The 19,945-nt window shown below is 44.4% G+C and overlaps 1 protein-coding gene across 1 annotated transcript in view; it reads right to left on the bottom strand.

Annotated features, from left to right (window-relative positions):
* The window catches only part of LOC135557066 (sodium-dependent noradrenaline transporter-like), a 55,553-nt gene that overhangs the window by 2,286 nt on the left and 33,322 nt on the right, over positions 1-19,945 (bottom strand). Inside the window, exons 7-14 of the mRNA XM_064990347.1 lie at positions 13,430-13,554; positions 11,623-11,735; positions 10,200-10,328; positions 9,786-9,885; positions 8,702-8,802; positions 2,837-3,004; positions 574-648; positions 1-171 (exon numbers count right to left, since the gene is read on the bottom strand). The exon at positions 1-171 is cut by the window's left edge and continues 2,286 nt beyond it. Coding sequence (XP_064846419.1) covers positions 148-171; positions 574-648; positions 2,837-3,004; positions 8,702-8,802; positions 9,786-9,885; positions 10,200-10,328; positions 11,623-11,735; positions 13,430-13,554 — 835 coding nt within the window. The 3' untranslated portion in view covers positions 1-147. The remainder of the gene's footprint in view (positions 172-573; positions 649-2,836; positions 3,005-8,701; positions 8,803-9,785; positions 9,886-10,199; positions 10,329-11,622; positions 11,736-13,429; positions 13,555-19,945) is intronic.

Below are 19,945 nucleotides of genomic sequence, written 5' to 3'. Positions count from 1 at the left end.
ACACAGAGAGGCAGAAAGGAGCATGGCGTTTTCCCTGTCCATCCTCTAGTAGCAGGAGGCTCAGCAGCAGGAACATCTGCTGTCGAAACAATGACTCCAACACCCCGGAATTGTGAGTAGTGGGGAAGGTTGGGTGACATCAGGTTGTCAGATAGCCAACCAGTGCTTGAGCTGAAATAGAAAAGGGTGAATTTGATAAAGCCTCTGCAGTATGGAGCATCATTAGAGGTCACATTCATTCATAGTTTTCCATTCTGGTCATCACTCTGTATACCTCTCTGTTTTCCAGCCCTTACAGATGTAGAACCTTAAACACACTACAAGTTTGCATTTCCTGCTGTGCAAGAAAATTCTCAGCAACAAAAGTTGAGTTTTAAAAAGGCTTCTAAAGTTTGTCATTTTCACTTTTAAATATCAGACTTAATATGCCATAATGAAAAATATATCAACCCCTACAAACATGTCCATTCATTATAATACACATACACACAAAATTAAAATGTCCTGTTGCTGCAGGATTATTTTCTTGCTCTAGCACATTGGCTCAAATTAAGATCCAACATCTGTACTTACCGTGAACTGTCTGATGGTAGCTCCCTCCGCCACCAGATGATGTTCGTGTTCTGGTGTGATGCAGTAGGCGATCCTCTGAAAAATAAACCATTACAGTACATAACTCATACCTTACAATAAACACAGTCTTACACTGCATAAAACAGAATCCAAAGGGTTTAGATGCACATTGTCCCAAGCACAAGAGACATGATCATGAAGCTTGTAATAAACTAGCGCTTTAATCTATGGTCACAGTTTATTCTATAGATCCACCATTTCCTCTATAGATTAGGAACTTTGAGATAGCTCAAATATGTCAAACAGCTGTACTGTAGTGTGTACTGCATGACCTCTGATGTCTCTTCCAGATTTCCCCCATCCTCATATCTGACTGAGTGCACTTGGTGTGATAACAGTATGATAGACTGTGATCTCAGCTGGAGGAAAAGCATGGGAGATAGTCATGGAAGGAGTCTAAACACTGCCAGGATATCAGAAGGAAATGCCACGAGGAGTGAGTAGGAAAACACAAGGTAACACTGTTTACTGCTAAGGAAGATAATCAAAGCTGTGGAATGTTGTTTTTATGATTGTACTGTACACTGTTCAGTCTTTGAACCCTCAAGATCTCTCACCAGCATCCCAAAAGTACTGACATCATCAACCATCAACCATTGAAAAGGAAAAAAGTCTGTTTACGTGTCAGTTCAATGTCAAGCCGTGAAGTCTCCAAGCTAAATGCTTGCCATTGATCTAAGATTATCTTTGCATAAAATAAACACATACTAACCCAGGGGGGCAAACCTGGTTGAAATGACATGATAATCTGGTTATAAGGATGGCATTTCAACCAATTTTGACCGCTGGGATACAGATCAGAGGTTGCTATTTACCACAGCTTTCAAGCTATATGACTTCAAGCTACAGTACATACTGTACCTGCCAACATTAACACTACATGTTAAAACCTCTTAAGGATTGGACTCTTTTTCACCTAAAATTACATAAACAAATCTGACTGCCTGTAGCTCAGAACCTGAAGCAAGGATATGCATATTCTTGATACCATTTTTTTATTTTATTTTTTATTTTACCTTTATTTAACTGGGCAAGTCAGTTAATTAGGAACAAATTTACAATAATGGCCTACCCCGGCCAAATCCAATGCTGGGCCAATTGTGCACTGCCCTATGGGACTCCCAATCATGGCTGGTTGTGATATAGCCTGGAATCAAACCAGGGTATGTAGTGACGCCTCTAGCACTGAGATGCAGTCTTTAGACCGCTGTGGCACTCGGGAGCCATTTGAAAGGAAACACTTTGAACTTTGTGGAAATGGGAAATTAATGTAGGAGAATATAACACATTAGATCTGGTAAAAGATAATACAAACCAAAAAAACATGTGTTTTCTATTTTTTTTTCCATAATCTTTGAAATGCAAGAGAAAGGCCATACATTAAGATAGTAGCCTATGTGTAATTTAGATTGATTCCACAAGATGGCAGCAGTGTGTTTGCAAAGTTTCACAGGTCAACCCTTAAAGAGATTGGTGGGGCTAAGGCTTAAGAGGGTGTGAACAATATTGAATGGGTGTTGACAAAGAAGGGCTTTCCAATAGTAGTACCAACACATTGAAAGATGGTTTTCTCAAAAGTGAGTTTACAAGTTGATCAACTTTCAAAGCACAATTACTTTCTCATTGTTTCCTCAAATGCAGTGTATGATATACCATTTTGTAGCTCTAAGTCTCTACTTTTATCCCATGTAAAAAATTCAAATGTTGCTACATAAGACAGAATCCAGACGGTGAGTCACATTTTATCTCTGGGACCCTCAGGATGACAAATCAGAGCAAGATGACTGAATGTAAGTACATGATTTACCTTCAGAGGTGAATGTCTTAAACCAGTGTTGTTGTTGTCTCCTCATACAATAGAATGGTATTTTCTTCTGTAATAGCTACTGTAAATTGGACACTGCAGTTAGAGTAACACGAATTGAAGCTTTCTGCCCATATAAGATGTGTCTATGGACCGAAAGGTTGCTGGTGTATACCACGTTTTCTAGTCACATTATCGCATACGAGCAACAGTGTTTTTTAAATGTATGTAAATTGTACAGTCGTTTGTCTGTCATGCCTTTTACGTTATATGTCTGACCCCAGTAAGACTAGCTGTCGCCATTGGCAATGGCTAATGGGCATCCTAATAAATCAAATCGATCTACATTATATTATATAAACAACTATGCAGATGAGAGGGATTTGTTTTTCCACTGACCTGTTTGAATGTCCCTGGCATACTGAGGAACTTGTAGACGGCGTAGATGGGCACAAACATCATGGAGGACAGAGCTACGCCCCAGCCAATCACATTGGACCATGAAGGAAAGACATAGTCATCATAACTCAGGCCCGTGGATGTCACGATGCTGGCTATCACCACGACCTGGGAAGAGGAGAGAAACAACAGAACGGATAGCTAGGTCATTATACAAACTGAGGACAGGAGAAACAACAGAATGGGTAGCTAGGTCACCATTTAAACTGGGGAAAGGAGAAACAACAGAACCCTTAGCTAGGTCACCATATCAACTGGGGACAGGAGAAACAACAGAATGGGTAGCTAGGTCACCATATCAACTGGGGACAGGAGAAACAACAGAACCATTAGCTAGGTCACCATATCAACTGGGGACAGGAGAAACAACAGAACCATTAGCTAGGTCACCATATCAACTGGGGACAGGAGAAACAACAGAATGGGTAGCTAGGTCACCATATCAACTGGGGACAGGAGAAACAACAGAACCATTAGCTAGGTCACCATATCAACTGGGGACAGGAGAATCAACAGAACGGTTAGCTAGGTCACCATATAAACTGAGGACAGGAGGAACAACAGAACCATTAGCTAGGTCACCATATCAACAGAGGACAGGAGGAACAACAGAACGGTTAGCTAGGTCACCATATAAACTGAGGACAGGAGAATCAACAGAACTGTTAGCTAGGTCACCATATAAACTGAGGACAGGAGAATCAACAGAGCTGTTAGCGAGGTCACCATATAAACTGAGGACAGGAGGAACAACCGAACCATTAGCTCGGTCACCATATAAACAGGGGACAGGAGGAACAACCGAACCATTAGCTAGGTCACCATATAAACAGAGGACAGGAGGAACAACAGAATGGTTTGCTAGGTCACCATATAAACTGAGGACAGGAGGAACAACAGAACGGTTAGCTAGGTCACCATATAAACTGAGGACAGGAGAATCAACAGAACGGTTAGCTAGGTCACCATATAAACTGAGGACAGGAGGAACAACAGAATGGTTAGCTAGGTCACCATATAAACTGAGGACAGGAGGAACAACAGAATGGTTAGCTAGGTCACCATATAAACTGAGGACAGGAGGAACAACAGAATGGTTAGCTAGGTCACCATATAAACTGAGGACAGGAGGAACAACAGAACGGTTAGCTAGGTCACCATATCAACTGAGGACAGGAGGAACAACAGAACGGTTAGCTAGGTCACCATATAAACTGAGGACAGGAGGAACAACAGAACGGTTAGCTAGGTCACCATATAAACTGAGGACAGGAGGAACAACAGAACGGTTAGCTAGGTCACCATATCAACTGAGGACAGGAGGAACAACAGAACGGTTAGCTAGGTCACCATATCAACTGAGGACAGGAGGAACAACAGAACGGTTAGCTAGGTCACCATATAAACTGAGGACAGGAGGAACAACAGAACCATTAGCTAGGTCACCATATCAACAGAGGACAGGAGGAACAACAGAACGGTTAGCTAGGTCACCATATAAACTGAGGACAGGAGAATCAACAGAACTGTTAGCTAGGTCACCATATAAACTGAGGACAGGAGAATCAACAGAGCTGTTAGCGAGGTCACCATATAAACTGAGGACAGGAGGAACAACCGAACCATTAGCTCGGTCACCATATAAACAGGGGACAGGAGGAACAACCGAACCATTAGCTAGGTCACCATATAAACAGAGGACAGGAGGAACAACAGAATGGTTTGCTAGGTCACCATATAAACTGAGGACAGGAGGAACAACAGAACGGTTAGCTAGGTCACCATATAAACTGAGGACAGGAGAATCAACAGAACGGTTAGCTAGGTCACCATATAAACTGAGGACAGGAGGAACAACAGAATGGTTAGCTAGGTCACCATATAAACTGAGGACAGGAGGAACAACAGAATGGTTAGCTAGGTCACCATATAAACTGAGGACAGGAGGAACAACAGAATGGTTAGCTAGGTCACCATATAAACTGAGGACAGGAGGAACAACAGAACGGTTAGCTAGGTCACCATATCAACTGAGGACAGGAGGAACAACAGAACGGTTAGCTAGGTCACCATATAAACTGAGGACAGGAGGAACAACAGAACGGTTAGCTAGGTCACCATATAAACTGAGGACAGGAGGAACAACAGAACGGTTAGCTAGGTCACCATATCAACTGAGGACAGGAGGAACAACAGAACGGTTAGCTAGGTCACCATATCAACTGAGGACAGGAGGAACAACAGAACGGTTAGCTCGGTCACCATATAAACTGAGGACAGGAGGACAGGAGGAATGGTTAGCTAGGTCACCATATAAACTGAGGACAGGAGGAACAACAGAACGGTTAGCTAGGTCACCATATCAACTGAGGACAGGAGGAACAACAGAACCCTTAGCTAGGTCACCATATAAACAGAGGACAGGAGGACAGGAGGAATGGTTAGCTAGGTCACCATATAAACAGAGGACAGGAGGACAGGAGGAATGGTTAGCTAGGTCACCATATCAACAGAGGACAGGAGGAACAACAAATCCCCACAAAGTAAAGAGAGGAGAAAAAACAAGAGAGTGGTTATAATATTCCCAACGAGACATCAAACAGAGCTTCTGTAGAAATAACGAATACTCCTCCTCCACTCCGCCATTGTTCATTTTGACGAAAAAAAGAAAGCATTGCAGAGATGAAATTGAGTTGAATAGAACAGACTAGGGCATGGTCACTCCCCCTGGGGTTTGAACATACTGTAATAGACTTTCACTGTAAGTACTCTGGTTCACCAGGCTGCTGTAGACTAGAGACTGGAGGCCCATCACCACTGAACTGTAGCTCTGTAGCTTTGTAACTGTTGCCCCAGAGAGCAGAATACATCACTAGTAGTTATAATACAACACTGGAAAGTCAGGGAAGTGTCTCTTCCTCGTCTCCGACTTAATATCAAAGGTCAACAACATTCTTCTATGTCCTTCTTCTACAAATGCCATCTATGCAACAGCCAAAGTTGCGTGCTAACTTCCTGATATTGGCTGTTTCTGCCTTGCTTCTGGAGGTAAGGCTAGCAGAACCATGGTAGCATATACTACACATTAAAACTAAACAATGATAGCTCTCCTCAGACATAAGGTTTGAAGATCATGGTGATATATTGTCTTACAATCTAATCTACCTCCTTTCCTGGCTTTCAATCTTCCTCTGCTCTTTTTATTTCCTATTTGCCACATAAAACATATACACTTCCCACATGGAAGGAAGAATATTGACTTATGACTGATCATAATTAATATAAAAGCATTAAGGGAATAACATAATTTCCCAACAAGACAGATAATGTGCTTTCGGTAATCCCTATCTATACAAACCCATACAGTATCTGTGCTTCATTGACATAGCATATTATTAATATTATAAAAAATAGAGACCTACACATTGTCATGACGTGGCCCTCTTTGGATATAGCTAGCACCAACTCTCTCTCTCTCTCTCTCTCTCTCTCTCTCTCTCTCTCTCTCACCACCTCTCTCTTCTCCCTACACCCAGGCTCTGTTATCTCAGGTTGTAGATTCCTGGACGAGACTCTCTCCCTCATGCAGTACAGAGAGAGAAAGGTTCACAGTAGAACAAAGGAACTCCTCTACCACACAGAACTTGAGAACTGAACAATATCCATGTTTTGGAGAACATGGAACGGTCGGTGGAGAATCCAGCTACGACCGGTCCATTTTGTTTAAAGTTTGTGACCTCATTGAGAGACAATACAGCCACATTACCATAACTCTGTTTATACAAGAGTCTCCGTTATGAGACTTGCATCTAATTATTGTATAAAATGAATGAGTAAAGATTAAACTATTTGTGAAATTATGTAATGCGATTTTAAACTGTTTAATGAAAGATAATCCAATTCCCTTTAAAGTTAACTAAGTCATTGGCCCGCCCCATGAGCACAGACATTGATCTGGCGTCATTGGACAGCCTTTTCTGCTGTTCCGAATAAATCCTCCACCTAGAGAAGTCCACTTTCGACCAAGCGTACCTCGATTACCGAGAGGGCTAAGGTTTGAGTGGTGACCATGCATTCCTCGGTTGCTGAATTCTTAACCATACCACGTGGTTACTCTGAGACTATCGATACCGACAGAATAAGAGCAAATCTTCAATACTAATTACTAGTCTGCAGCTAGGAATTATGTACCATTGAATGCGAAGACTGACAACCGCTGAAACATCTATCCGATAAGAACATTTCTGAATGTTACTCTGAAGTATCCATTCTAACCAGACTCCAGGGACGCAGAGAGAATCTCGGATAAACTTTCCAACAGAAAAGTACGATTCCAACAGAGATCACGATGACACACTGAGTGTAAATATATATATTGATTGCAATTATTCCCGAATGAGTGAGTGTTCATGTGCAAAGGATTAACATTTCAAGTATTATAATTATCAACTGATAGTGTCTTATGTATTTCGCGCCCTTCTCAGTCCCTTTGTCTACCAAGCCGCCATACCGGTTTAGCCCACTAGGGCACATCCCTTATCATTTCCTTGTAACCATATCTACTTTGTTTGTTTGTTATGCATTTCTGTGATTATTTAGTTAGTTAGTAAATAAATTATTAAGACAATTGATGTATGGATGATTCATAGCAAAGACTGGGTTTGTTTGGAATGAGACTAATGTGAGGTAAAGAATAATTAATGAATTAAAAGACTAATTGATCAGATATTAAAATATCTGAAAAGTTATATTAGGAAAATTATAACTTTGTAATCTGAAGATTTTCCTTGGTTCCCTGACTTCCTAGTTAATTACATTTACATGATTAGTTTAATCATGTAATTATAATTACAGAGAATTGATTTGATAAAATAAGTCTTCCCTTTAATGATGCCAAAGACACGACAACATCCTTAACTAACTCCTAGTGCACTAAACACTCCGTAAATCAATATGTTCAGTAAGTTGTAGTTCAATCAATCAATCAAATGTATTTATAAAGCCCTTTTTACATCAGCCAATGTCACAAAGTGCTATACAGAAACCCAGCCTAAAACCACAAACAGCAAGCAAAGCAGATGTAGATGCACGGTGGCTAGGGAAAACTCCCTCGAAAGGCAGGAACCTAGGAAGAAACCTAGAGAGGAACCAGGCTCTGGGGGGGGGGTACTCGATACCATCTACTGCATCTTGCCTATATGCCCCTCTGTACCATCACTCATTCATATATCTTTATGTACATATTCTTTATCCCTTTACACTTATGTGTATAAGGTAGTAGTTTTGGAATTGTTAGCTAGATTACTCGTTGGTTATTACTGCATTGTCGGAACACGAAGCACAAGCATTTCGCTACACTCGCATTACCATCTGCTAACCATGTGTATGTGACAAATAACATTTGATTTGATTCGATTTGATTTGATTTAGAGTTCATGTAATGCTAATCTATTCTTGGAGATACAGTACCTCTAACATGGAGGCGAACAACCTTTAAAAATATATATAACAGGAAAACATTTCCTGTGGCAAATTACGAATTGCTGGCACATAAGAGGAGTTTAAAAATACTATAGTACAGTATATAGCAGCCAGTAACAATTAAGAAACCTCTGTTGTGAATTTCCTCATTTCTTCCTTCAAACACAATGACATACCATAGATCATGATTCCTACAGTATGTTTAATACCTTAGGCTTGTGTCAGGTACTTTGCCCTCCCATCCCTACTCCCAGCACCATGCCAAAGGCTTCCACCCCACCCCAGTCCCCCAACCAGCCCTTTCTTGCCCCCCAGGGGTCTCACCAGTAGGAAGGTGGGGCTGACAAACTTCCAGCACAGCCTCCAGTAGAGACCTGGCTTGAAGCCCATCATGCGCTCGATATCCTCACTGAAGCGGTCCACGCCTGGAGAGGAAACACAGGGCAGAAGACCAAGGCTTGAACTCACGCACACAGAACCAGGCCCATAAACCCACTGCAGACCTGGGTTCAAATAGTACTTGTTTCCTTACAAATTCAGTTTCAACAGTTAATGCAGACTATAAATCATGGTGTACATTGATGGGCTGTAGTTTAAAGATAAAGCACAAGTCATCTTGTCGACGTACAGTATTATCTGCAATACATAAAACATTAAACAGCCTGCATACAACTGTTCACACACCATATAATCATTCACTACTCTCCCTCATGCAGAGAGATGGAGATCTATGAGTAAAGAGAGGCAGTCTAGAAGATAAGAGGAGGGAGGGAGTGTATGGAGAAATGGAAAGAGGAGTACTGGGAGAGATGGAGATCTATTAGTGAAGAGAGGCAGTCTAGAAGATAAGAGGAGGGAGGGAGTGTATGGAGAAATGGAAACAGGAGTACTGGGAGAGATGGAGATCTATTAGTGAAGAGAGGCAGTCTAGAAGATAAGAGGAGGGAGGGAGTGTATGGAGAAATGGAAAGAGGAGTACTGGGAGAGATGGAGATCTATTAGTGAAGAGAGGCAGTCTAGAAGATAAGAGGAGGGAGGGAGTGTATGGAGAAATGGAAAGAGGAGTACTGGGAGAGATGGAGAAAGGGGGTTAACAGTGGAGGTCTAAGGAAGGGAACCACAGTGTCTCTACACTGCCAGTAAATGTCAGGTGTAGCTGCAGGGCCTGGGTAGTGAAGATGGCAGGGAGTTAGGGAGGTTGAGAAAGCCCTGCAGAGGAGAGGGCAGGCCAGGAGAGGGCAACTGTAGGCAGGGGGTGATGGAGGGATGGACAGACCAAAGGGCTGGGCTCTAATGAACAACAGAAGAGGATGAGGAAAGGTACAGTAGAAAAGCAGGTTCACCACAGTAAGAAGTCAGAATTAGTATGTGCCTCTGTACTAGGCTAAGTGGGACCGATTATACATACCGTAGAACCAGGACACCCCAATGGCCTCAATCAGCACCCCAAACAAGATGGAGGTCCCCGCCGCATAGTTATCCAACAAAGTCAGCACATATATACCTCCCTGACAGACAGAGAGAGAGAGACAGATACAGAGACACAATGACAAAAGGTTGTTGCAGATGTTACTGAGGGCAACCTGGCTGCAGTTAACTACTGTGAGCTGACAAGGATAAGCATGAAGCACAGAGCTTATCCAGTCAGTCAATAACAACACTTCACATGGTTGGACAGGGGTTTCCCTTTTCTGTCTTTCCTGTGACTGATCCACCTAAATCACAGAGGCACACTCTATCTTGTGTCTCTTTGGTTTGATTTATGCAATCATATGACAACTATGGAAATCATGTGACTCAGAGGAACCGGAAGTGACCTCACATTAGTGATGCAGAAAAGCGCGACAAGGAAGGTTCCGAATGCCGTGGCGAAGGTGAACAGCTTCCTGTTCCTCTTCAGGATCTTGAAGTCGTCCGACAGTCCTGTGATGACTGCCTCCATACCGCCCATCTAGAAGACAGACAGACAGACAGACAGACAGACAGACAGAGGATGATTCAGTGGCACAAACACATAAACCGTAGTGCCTACAGCAGCAATGTAACAGAATCACAGTCTTCGCACTCAAACAGAATACCTTTGGCCTAGAATATAAATGATCAAACCTAGCTTTCTTAGTGCAGTGCTACATTGGGCATGACTACTAATGTAAAAGAAAATGTTCCCCTGCTGTGGAATTTCCTTTATCTCTTCATTTACAGTAAATTATCACCTTGTGTAACTGAGAAATTGAATGAGGAAAAATGTAAATCTCTTTGAACAAAGTTTTCCTGTGTTTCAGGTTGCGGTGCATGTGATTTTCCACCTCATGCTTCATGGTTAGTGGGTAACAGTCAAAACAACTGCTTTCCCACACTGCTGCTAGTCTAGACAATACCTAGAGCACTCACTGCAACCATGGGAAAGTGGAATAATGCAGAGAGAGACAGAGCGAGGAACAGCGAGGGGGACAGAGAGAGACAGAGAAAGAGAGGGACGGACAGAGAGAGAAAGAGACAGAGAGAGGGGCAGATAGAGAGAGAGCAAGACAGAGAGAGAGAAGAGAGAGACAGAGACAGAGAGACAGAGAGACAGAGCGAGGGACAGCGAGGGGGACAGAGAGAGACAGAGAAAGAGAGGGACGGACAGAGAGAGAAAGAGACAGAGAGAGGGGCAGATAGAGAGAGAGCAAGACAGAGAGAGAGAAGAGAGAGAGACAGAGAGACAGAGAGCGAGTCAGAGACAGAGACAGAGAGTGACAGAGAGAGACAAAGAGAGACAGACAGACAGAGAGGGGCAGATAGAGAGAGAGCAAGACAGGGAGAGAGAAGAGAGACAGAGAGACAGAGAGCGAGTCAGAGACAGAGAGAGAGAGAGACAGAGAGAGACAGAAAGAGAGACAGACAGAAAGAGAGGGGCAGATAGAGAGAGAGCAAGACAGGGAGAGAGAAGAGAGAGAGAGAGACAGAGAGATAGAGCAAGACAGAGAGAGACAGAGACAGAGAGAGGGGCAGATAGAGAGGGAGCGAGACAGGGAGGAGAGAGAGAGAGAGAGAGAGAGAGAGAGAGAGAGAAGAGACAGAGAGACAGATATAGATAGATAGAGTGGAGATTATATAGTATTCTAATCTTTACATACTATAAATCCACTCGATAGATCAGATAAACCCACCATAAGATAGAACCAAAAGGTCAGTAGCCATATGTACCTTGTGGTGGGACATAGCATGCAGTCATTCAACTCTGAGGAGGGCCAGTAACTCACAGAGCTGTCGATGCCCAGAGTCAGCAGCATGATGAAGAATACTATGGCCCAGAAGGTAGATCCAGGCAGGGTGGAGATGGCCTCAGGGTAGATGATGAACACCAGTCCTGCACCTGCACTCACACAGATAGAGACACTTGTGATAGGACATACCAGAGCCAACTGATAGGACATACCAGAGCCAACTGATAGGACATACCAGAGCCAACTGATAGGACATACCAGAGCCAACTGATAGGACATACCAGAGCCAACTGATAGGACATACCAGAGCCAACTGATAGGACATACCAGAGCCAACTGATAGGACATTCCAGAGCCAACTGATAGGACATACCAGAGCCAACTGATAGGACATACCAGAGCCAACTGATAGGACATACCAGAGCCAACTGACTACCATCAGTCTATAAAACGGTGCCTTGTTTGGTGGGATGCTGAAATAAAACAGTATATTGTTGGGTGGGATGTTGATATATAACTTCCTTGTCCTGAGCTTGACCCTGTCCACAAGGTCGTTTTAGAGGAAATAAGAGATGATTTATCAATGGAAAGGAAAGTGAAAGAAGGAGGAGCAGATGGAGAAAGACAGAAGTGAGGACACAAGACGACAAAGAAATGACAGACATCTAGAGACAGTGGAAAGTAGAAAACTGAAGAACTAGAAAGCAAAGCAGATTCTTAACAGATCCCATTCTTTTTGTATGTCTGCCAACTCCTCTCCACAGCAGGCCAGTATTTATGTGACTTATTGGAAACTGTTTGCCTTAAAAAAAACAGTTTGAAATGTTCTCTGGTATTTGAATTCCATCTGAACCCCAGAGCCTCTCAGCTACTGTTGCAATCAATTATATTAAAAGCGTTTCACGTTGCTGCTCATTCTTAAAAGGGATGATTCACCCATTTTGAATGTTATATCATTTTTGTGCATCACTGAGCGATGTTCGATCGATTCCTGAGATCATTTCATGTTTTCTTGTGTATCTGAGCCTCTGCCGTACAAGCAGGCAGAAAAACAGCCGGTATGACGAGTTTTGCATCACTGGTCATACCGGCTGTATTTCTGCCTTGCTTGAATGGCAGTAGCTCAGATATACATGAAAACATGAAATTGCTTATAGAGTAACAAAAACGGTATAACATTCAAAATGGGTGAATCTTTCCTTTAAGTTGTTTGATTTAGTGAGCAGTAACAGTAAGCTTGAGGAAAGTTTAGTTCCATGATGAATTTATAGATGTTTTGACTGGGTTTGAAACTCTCTAAATGGTGTGTAGATGACTGACTGCTGGGTGTTGTCAAAATCTTGTCCTCCCTTAGAGCACTCCCCTCGCAAGGGGTGACCCTGAGTAGAGTGACGGGAACCCAAGATCCCAGCCCCTGAGCGGTATGACGGTCACCCGGGAGGATCCACCATACAAGCACAGTACTCTGTGGGCTGGCCAGGGAAAAGAGAATACTGTGGGTAGCTTGCAATATAGCCTCATACTGTATGTTTCCTAATAAGGCATGTCTATCTTCCTGTCTTTTTCTTTGTGTTGTATGAGTTATCTCTGCTGTGGACAGTTTGGTCATCAATCTGGGTCTAAATGAAGTTGGGTGTGTTGTTGGAGTGTGTGGTCTGGGTGTGTTATGTATGTCATCCTCCACACCACTTACTGTGTGTGTGTGTGTGTGTGTGTGTGTGTGTGTGTGTGTGTGTGTGTGTGTGTGTGTGTGTGTGTGTGTGTGTGTGTGTGTGTGTGTGTGTGTGTGTGTGTGTGTGTGTGTGTGTGTGTGTGTGTGTATATCTAGTAGGGTTCCTTTCACCTTCGGTGGCCACGTCCTCTATCCTTACTCCGTGTTTGTAGGCCATATAGCCGAGCACAGAGAAGATGGCGAAACCTGAAAAGAAGCTGGTGACACAGTTCACTGTACTGGTCAGGATAGCATCCCTGTTGGGAAGAGAACACACACACATAAAACATGTTTAGAAAAATAAAGCTATCATGATAGTACCAGGACAGGTTTTAGAACAATATTAACACGTTGACTATTGGACTTCCTGTTGCTTCCTTGAACCATAATCAATCTAAACCAACATTTTTATTGGAACCATATCTTGGGTCTTGTCTTGAGGGTCTTGTCAAGGAATTAGAAGACAGAAGAACGAAGGGGCCATAACCCCCCACCCCACCACCAAGCCCTGGGCCCAACCTCACCACATCACGGCAAGCTTCTGCCAACATGGACCCAACAGAGATCTCCCAGATCCGGAATGTGGTAGCCCACCAAGGAGCAGTGTTAGGACGGCTGCAAGAACAGCTCTCCCAAATCTCCGGGAACCTTCTGGTATTTGCCGAGTCCCTCCAACCATGGCACGCCCCGAACCCAGGAGGATTCAATGCACATGTCTCATCGGCCAGTGCTACAGACGTCGTCGCGGTTCCTCCAGGGAACCTGCACCGGGAACCCAAGATCCCAGCCCCTGAGCGGTATGACGGTCACCCGGGAGGATGCAAGGTGTTTCTCATTCAGTGTACTCTGGTGTTCGGACTACTGTCCTCCTTGTTCCACACCGATCGGGCCATGATCACCTACATTATCACTCTACTCTCGGGAAAGGCCCTGGCGTGGGCAATGGCGGTGTGGGAACAGCAGCCACCCTCTTGCAGATCCGTAGTAGACTTCACTGCCAAGCTGCAATGAGTCTTCAACCACCCAGTCTGCTGGTTGAGAAGTGGCCAGCCGACTGTTCAACCTCCGCCAAGGGGCCATTGAGATCCACATCCTCGCCGCCGAGAGTTGGTGGAATACGGAGGCACTGGTTACCGCTTTCCATCAGGGTCTGTCTAACTCCATCAAAGATGAACTGCCTGCTCAGGAACTGGGAGAGGACCTCGAGTCCCTGAAAATGCTGGCAATCAGGCTTGACAACCGGGAACGGGGGAGACAGCACCCTTTTGACACCACTCCAGCATTTCGGTTTCCTGAGCACCCCAAGGCCACCAGGCCTAGCATGGAGGATCCCATGCAGCTGGGTCGCACACGTCTGAGGCGCATGCATGAAGGCTCCCTGGGGTCGTCTGTATTCCTTCTCAACCCCTGAAGCAGCAGTCATGGACAATTACATCCGGGAGTTGCTGGAGGCAGGTTTCAATCGCCCCTCTACATCCCCAGCTGGTGGGGTGGAGGGGTGGAGACACTGGTTGGAGAGGGCACCTCATCCTTTCATGATCTGGATGGACCATAAGAACTTGGTCTCCATTCAAGAAGCAAAGAGGTTGAACACTCGCCAGGCGGGCTGTTTTTTAACAGGTTTGATTTTACACTAGCCTATCGCCCGGGATCCAAGAATCAGAAGGCAGATGCCCTGTCGCTCCAACATGATGTCTCCAATGAATTGAGGGATCCCGAGCCCATCATCCCCAGCTCACTCATTGTGGCCCCTGTGATATGGAGTATTGAGATCACAGTCCGACAAGCCCAGACCCAAGAACCTGACCCTGGCAATCAGCCCGGGTCCCAAGTACTGCAATGGGTCTCTCCTCTGGGCATCAAAGGGTTAATCGGACACTGGCGTTTCTGAGGCGGAAATTCTGGTGGCCCAACATAATGGAGGATGTGAGATCCTTTGTTGCGGCCTGTTCCATCTGTGCCCAAAGCAAGTCTTCACGTCAGCGACTGGCCGGGTTGCTCTCTACCCATCCCCAGCCGGCCCAAGTCTCATCTGTCTGTAGATTTTATCACAGGGTTAACTCCATCTCGAGGGCTTACCACTATCCTGGTGGTGGTCGATCGGTTCTCCAAGGCAGTCCATTTCATCGCCTTACCCAAGATACCTTCAATGAAGTAGACCGCTGATCTCGTGATTATCCATGTCTTTCGACTACACAGAGTTCCCCCGAACACTGTCTCAGATCGTAACCTCAGTTTGTCGTATGTTGTTGTAAGGCCTTCTGTTCCCCGTTGTAAGGCCTTCTGTTCCCGAGTCTCTCATCGGGTTCACCCTCAGTCAAATGGGCAAACTGAGCGGGCCAACCAGCAACTGGAGCAAGTTCCTCGTCTGGGCAGAATATGCTCAGAACACACTGCTGAACTCGCCATTTGAGTGTCAGTTCGGGTTCGCCGGCCCCTATTTCCTGAACAAGAACCCGAAGCGGAGGTGCCATCAGCGACGATGTCATCGAATCTGGATCAGAGCACGATCCTCCTTGCTCCACTCCTCTGCCTGACACCAACATCAGGAAAACCGGCACTGAAGACCTCTTTGACTCCTCCGACCGGTATAACGGGTGTGGCTGTCCACCTGTGATCTTCCCTTAAAATTGGAATTGCGGAAGCTCGCTCCACGCTACATAGGACAATTCAATATCCTGAGGTCACATCAACCCGGTCACCTATCATCTCCAACTTCCCAGGTCCATGAGAGTCTGTCCGTCCTTTCATGTCTCCTGTCTCAAGCTGGTTAGGACCAGTCCATTGTCTCCCCCGACACCTGCTCCTCTGCACCCTCGACTTGTGGATGGCCGCCCGCCTTACACGGTCTGGCTTCCATTGGAGGCTCGTTGATTCCGAGGAACCCTGCAGCAGAGGTGTGGACTCGAGTCACAAATATGATGACTTGCAACTCAACTTTGACATTAAGACCAATGTGACTTGACTTGGACTTGAGCCTTTAAAAAGAAAAATGTATTTGTTTTATTATATTATTTTGACCCCCTTTTTCTCCCCAATTTCATAGTATCCAATTGTTTAGTAGTTACTGTCTTGCCTCATCGCTACACATCCCGTACGGGCTCGGGAGAGACGAAGGTCGAGAGCCATGCGTCCTCCGAAACACAACCCAACCAAGCCGCACTGCTTCTTAACACAGCGCGCATCCAACCCGGAAGCCAGCCGCACCAATGTGTCAGCGGAAACACAGTGCACCTAGCGACCTGGTCAGTGTGCACTGCGCCCGGCCCGCCACAGGAGTCGCTAGTGCGCAATGATACAAGGATATCCCTACCGACCAAACCCTCCCTAACCCGGACGACGCTAGGCCAATTGTGCGTCGCCCCATGGACCTCCCGGTCGTGGCCGGCTGCGACAGAGCCTGGGCTCAAACCCAGAGTGTCTGGTGGCACAGCTAGCACTGCGATGCAGTGCCTTAGACCACTGTGCCACCCAGGAGGCCGGGGACTTGAGCCTTTTGACTCAACCTGATTTGATATCCTCCCCAAGCCCAAATATAAAATATTATGCTATTAAAAGTGTGCAGCACTTTGTGCCAACTGAGAAAAAGTTGTGCGTGGCAGTGCAGAGGAACGGAGCCCTTGGAAATATGTTACTCAAAATGATTATTTTCGGATATAAAGACGACGCTGTATCAAAAAAAAAACGGATTGCAACTTGCAAAACATGCGGGAAGAAAATTACAGACGGAGGTACAACAATTTCCAACTTTGTTCGACCTTTGAAGCTGCAGAAAGAACGGTAAGTCATGGCTAATATAGCCGGCAGCTATATAATTTAAAAGTTTACTAGTGTAGCATGTAGGCTAAAGTAATGTTAAATTAATGAGCCTCCACACAGTCAGTCAGTGGGGGAACGTGATCATTTAAAATAAATACATTATTCAACCTTTATTTAACCAGGAAGGGCTCATTGAGATTTAAAATCTCTTTTTCAAGAGTGTCCTCACCAAGATAGGCAGCACCATTACAAAAATTACAGACAAATAACATGAAAAACTAGGTAATCTCGTAAAAACAATAGAATGCACAAGAGTATAACAAAATCAAAAACAGCAAATTAAAAACGTTGACAGGTCAGGGAATCAGTCTCAATATCATTCATCAGTGATTCTAAAATACCAATCGGGACAAGTTCTTCCAGTTTAAAAGTATTTTGTAAGGCGTTCCAAGATGATGGCGCAGAGTACATAAAAGCCCTTTTACTAAATTCAGTTTGGACGTTTGGAACAGTTAGCAGGATAAAGTCCAGCGAACGAAGAGAGTACCCACCACATTTCTGAACAATACAAATGCCCAAATAAAGTAGTAGTAAATACAAAATGGCCATGTAAATAAAAGTATACCAGCGACTGAGCCTACGAGTGACTAGAGAAGGCCAGCCAAACCTGGTATACAAAGTGCAGTGGTGCGTAAGGGTTTTGCAGTTTAAAATACATCTCAAAGTGCCATGGTAAAGGGTGTCAATTGATCTCAAACACTGAGTGGAAGCATTCACATATAAAATATCCCCATAGTCTAGTAAAGGCATCAATGTACCTGATACGAGCCTTCTGGCTTCAAAAGAAAAACAGGCCTTATTCCTAAAATAAAATCCCAATTTCAGCTTCAATTTTTTTGTAAGTTGTTGAATATGCAATTCAAAAGAGTAGCCGTCATCAATTCAAATTCCAAGATATTTATGAGGTTACAACCTCAATCTCCTTGCCTGACAGGTAGTAGTAGGTGAAACGTTTGGAGGTCAATTTCTTCCTTTAGAAAACACCATTAGTTTAGTTTTGTCCGTATTGAGGATAAGCTTAATTGCACCCAAGATTGAGCTACAACTGGCTAGGCAGTTGATATCCTAAATCTTGCCTGATGTTGCTGCTGTTCCTAAAACCATTGACATACGTTAGCCTACTGTAACCACACAGAGAGAGTGTGTGTGTTTGTGTTTGTGTGCGTGTGTGTTAAGGTTGGGCAATTGTGTACAAGCCTACATCGCCCGATTGCGCCCTGTAGCGATCCTCGATAGTCGATCACTATTGGGGAAGGGGGTCTTTCTCACGGCCATTTCTTAAAGATATCCATAAAAAGTGTCGTTTAAAGTTTGCCACAAGCCACCTGGGAGACACACCAAACATGTGGAAGAAGGTGCTCTGGTCAGATGAAACCAAAATGTAACTTTTTGGCAACAATGCAAAACGTTATGTTTGGCGTAAAAGCAACACAGCTCATCACCCTGAACACCCCATCCCCACTGTCAAACATGGTGGTGGCAGCATCATGGTTTGGGCCTGCTTTTCTTCAGCAGGGACAGGGAAGATGGTTAAAATTGATGGGAAGATGGATGGAGCCAAATACAGGACCATTCTGGAAGAAAACCTGATGGAGTCTGCAAAAGACCTGAGACTGGGACGGAGATTTGTCTTCCAACAAGACAATGATCCAAAACATAAAGCAAAATCTACAATAGAATGGTTCAAAAATAAACATATCCAGGTGTTAGAATGGCCAAGTCAAAGTCCAGACCTGAATCCAATCAAGAATCTGTGGAAAGAACTGAAAACTGCTGTTCACAAATGATCTCCATCCAACCTCACTGAGCTTGAGCTGTTTTGCAAGGAGGAATGGGAAAAAATTTCAGTCTCTCGATGTGCAAAACTGATAGAGACATACCCCAAGCGACTTACAGCTGTAATCACAGCTAAAGGTGGCGCCACAAAGTATTAACATAAGGGGGCTGAATAATTTTGCACGCCCAATTTTCAGTTTTTGATTTGTTAAAAAAGTTTGAAATATCCAATAAATGTCGTTCCACTTCATGATTGTGTCCCACTTGTTGTTGATTCTTCACAAAAAAATAGATTTTTATATCTTTATGTTTGAAGCCTGAAATGTGGCAAAAGGTCGCAAAGTTCAAGGGGGCCGAATACTTTCGCAAGGCACTGTATATCCAAAAATGGATGCATCAACTGCTGATTGCCCCTTTAAAGAGTTACAATTTGTATTGGTTTTAATGAATCTTTTTGATGCCTGAGGGACTGGATGTTGTTTGAGACCCTTTGAGGCCCTCCCACCTGGAAATCAAACTAGGTGAAAGCGTGAAGACTGTTTGTGGACAGTAACCCACGATCAGTCAGTAGACATCAACCCACGTTCAGACAGCAGACAGTAACCCACGATCAGTCAGCAGACATCAACCCTCGATTAGTCAGCAGACATCAACCCACGATCAGTCAGCAGACAGTAACCCTCGATCAGTCAGCAGACATCAACCCACGATCAGTCAGCAGACATCAACCCTCGATCAGTCAGCAGACATCAACCCACGATCAGCCAGCAGACATCAACCCTCGATCAGTCAGCAGACATCAACCCTCGATCAGTCAGCAGACATCAACCCACAATCAGTCAGCAGACAGTAACCCTCGATCAGTCAGCAGACATCAACCCACGATCAGTCAGCAGACATCAACCCACGATCAGTCAGCAGACATCGACCCACGTTCAGACAGCAGACAGTAACCCTCGATCAGTCAGCAGACAGTAACCCACGATCAGTCAGCAGACAGTAACCCACGATCAGTCAGCAGACATCAACCCTCGATCAGTCAGCAGACATCAA

Source organism: Oncorhynchus masou, chromosome 2, assembly GCF_036934945.1.
Source record: "Oncorhynchus masou masou isolate Uvic2021 chromosome 2, UVic_Omas_1.1, whole genome shotgun sequence".
In the NCBI taxonomy this organism is placed as follows: domain Eukaryota; kingdom Metazoa; phylum Chordata; class Actinopteri; order Salmoniformes; family Salmonidae; genus Oncorhynchus; species Oncorhynchus masou.
This window is presented reverse-complemented; position numbering and strand designations above follow the sequence as displayed.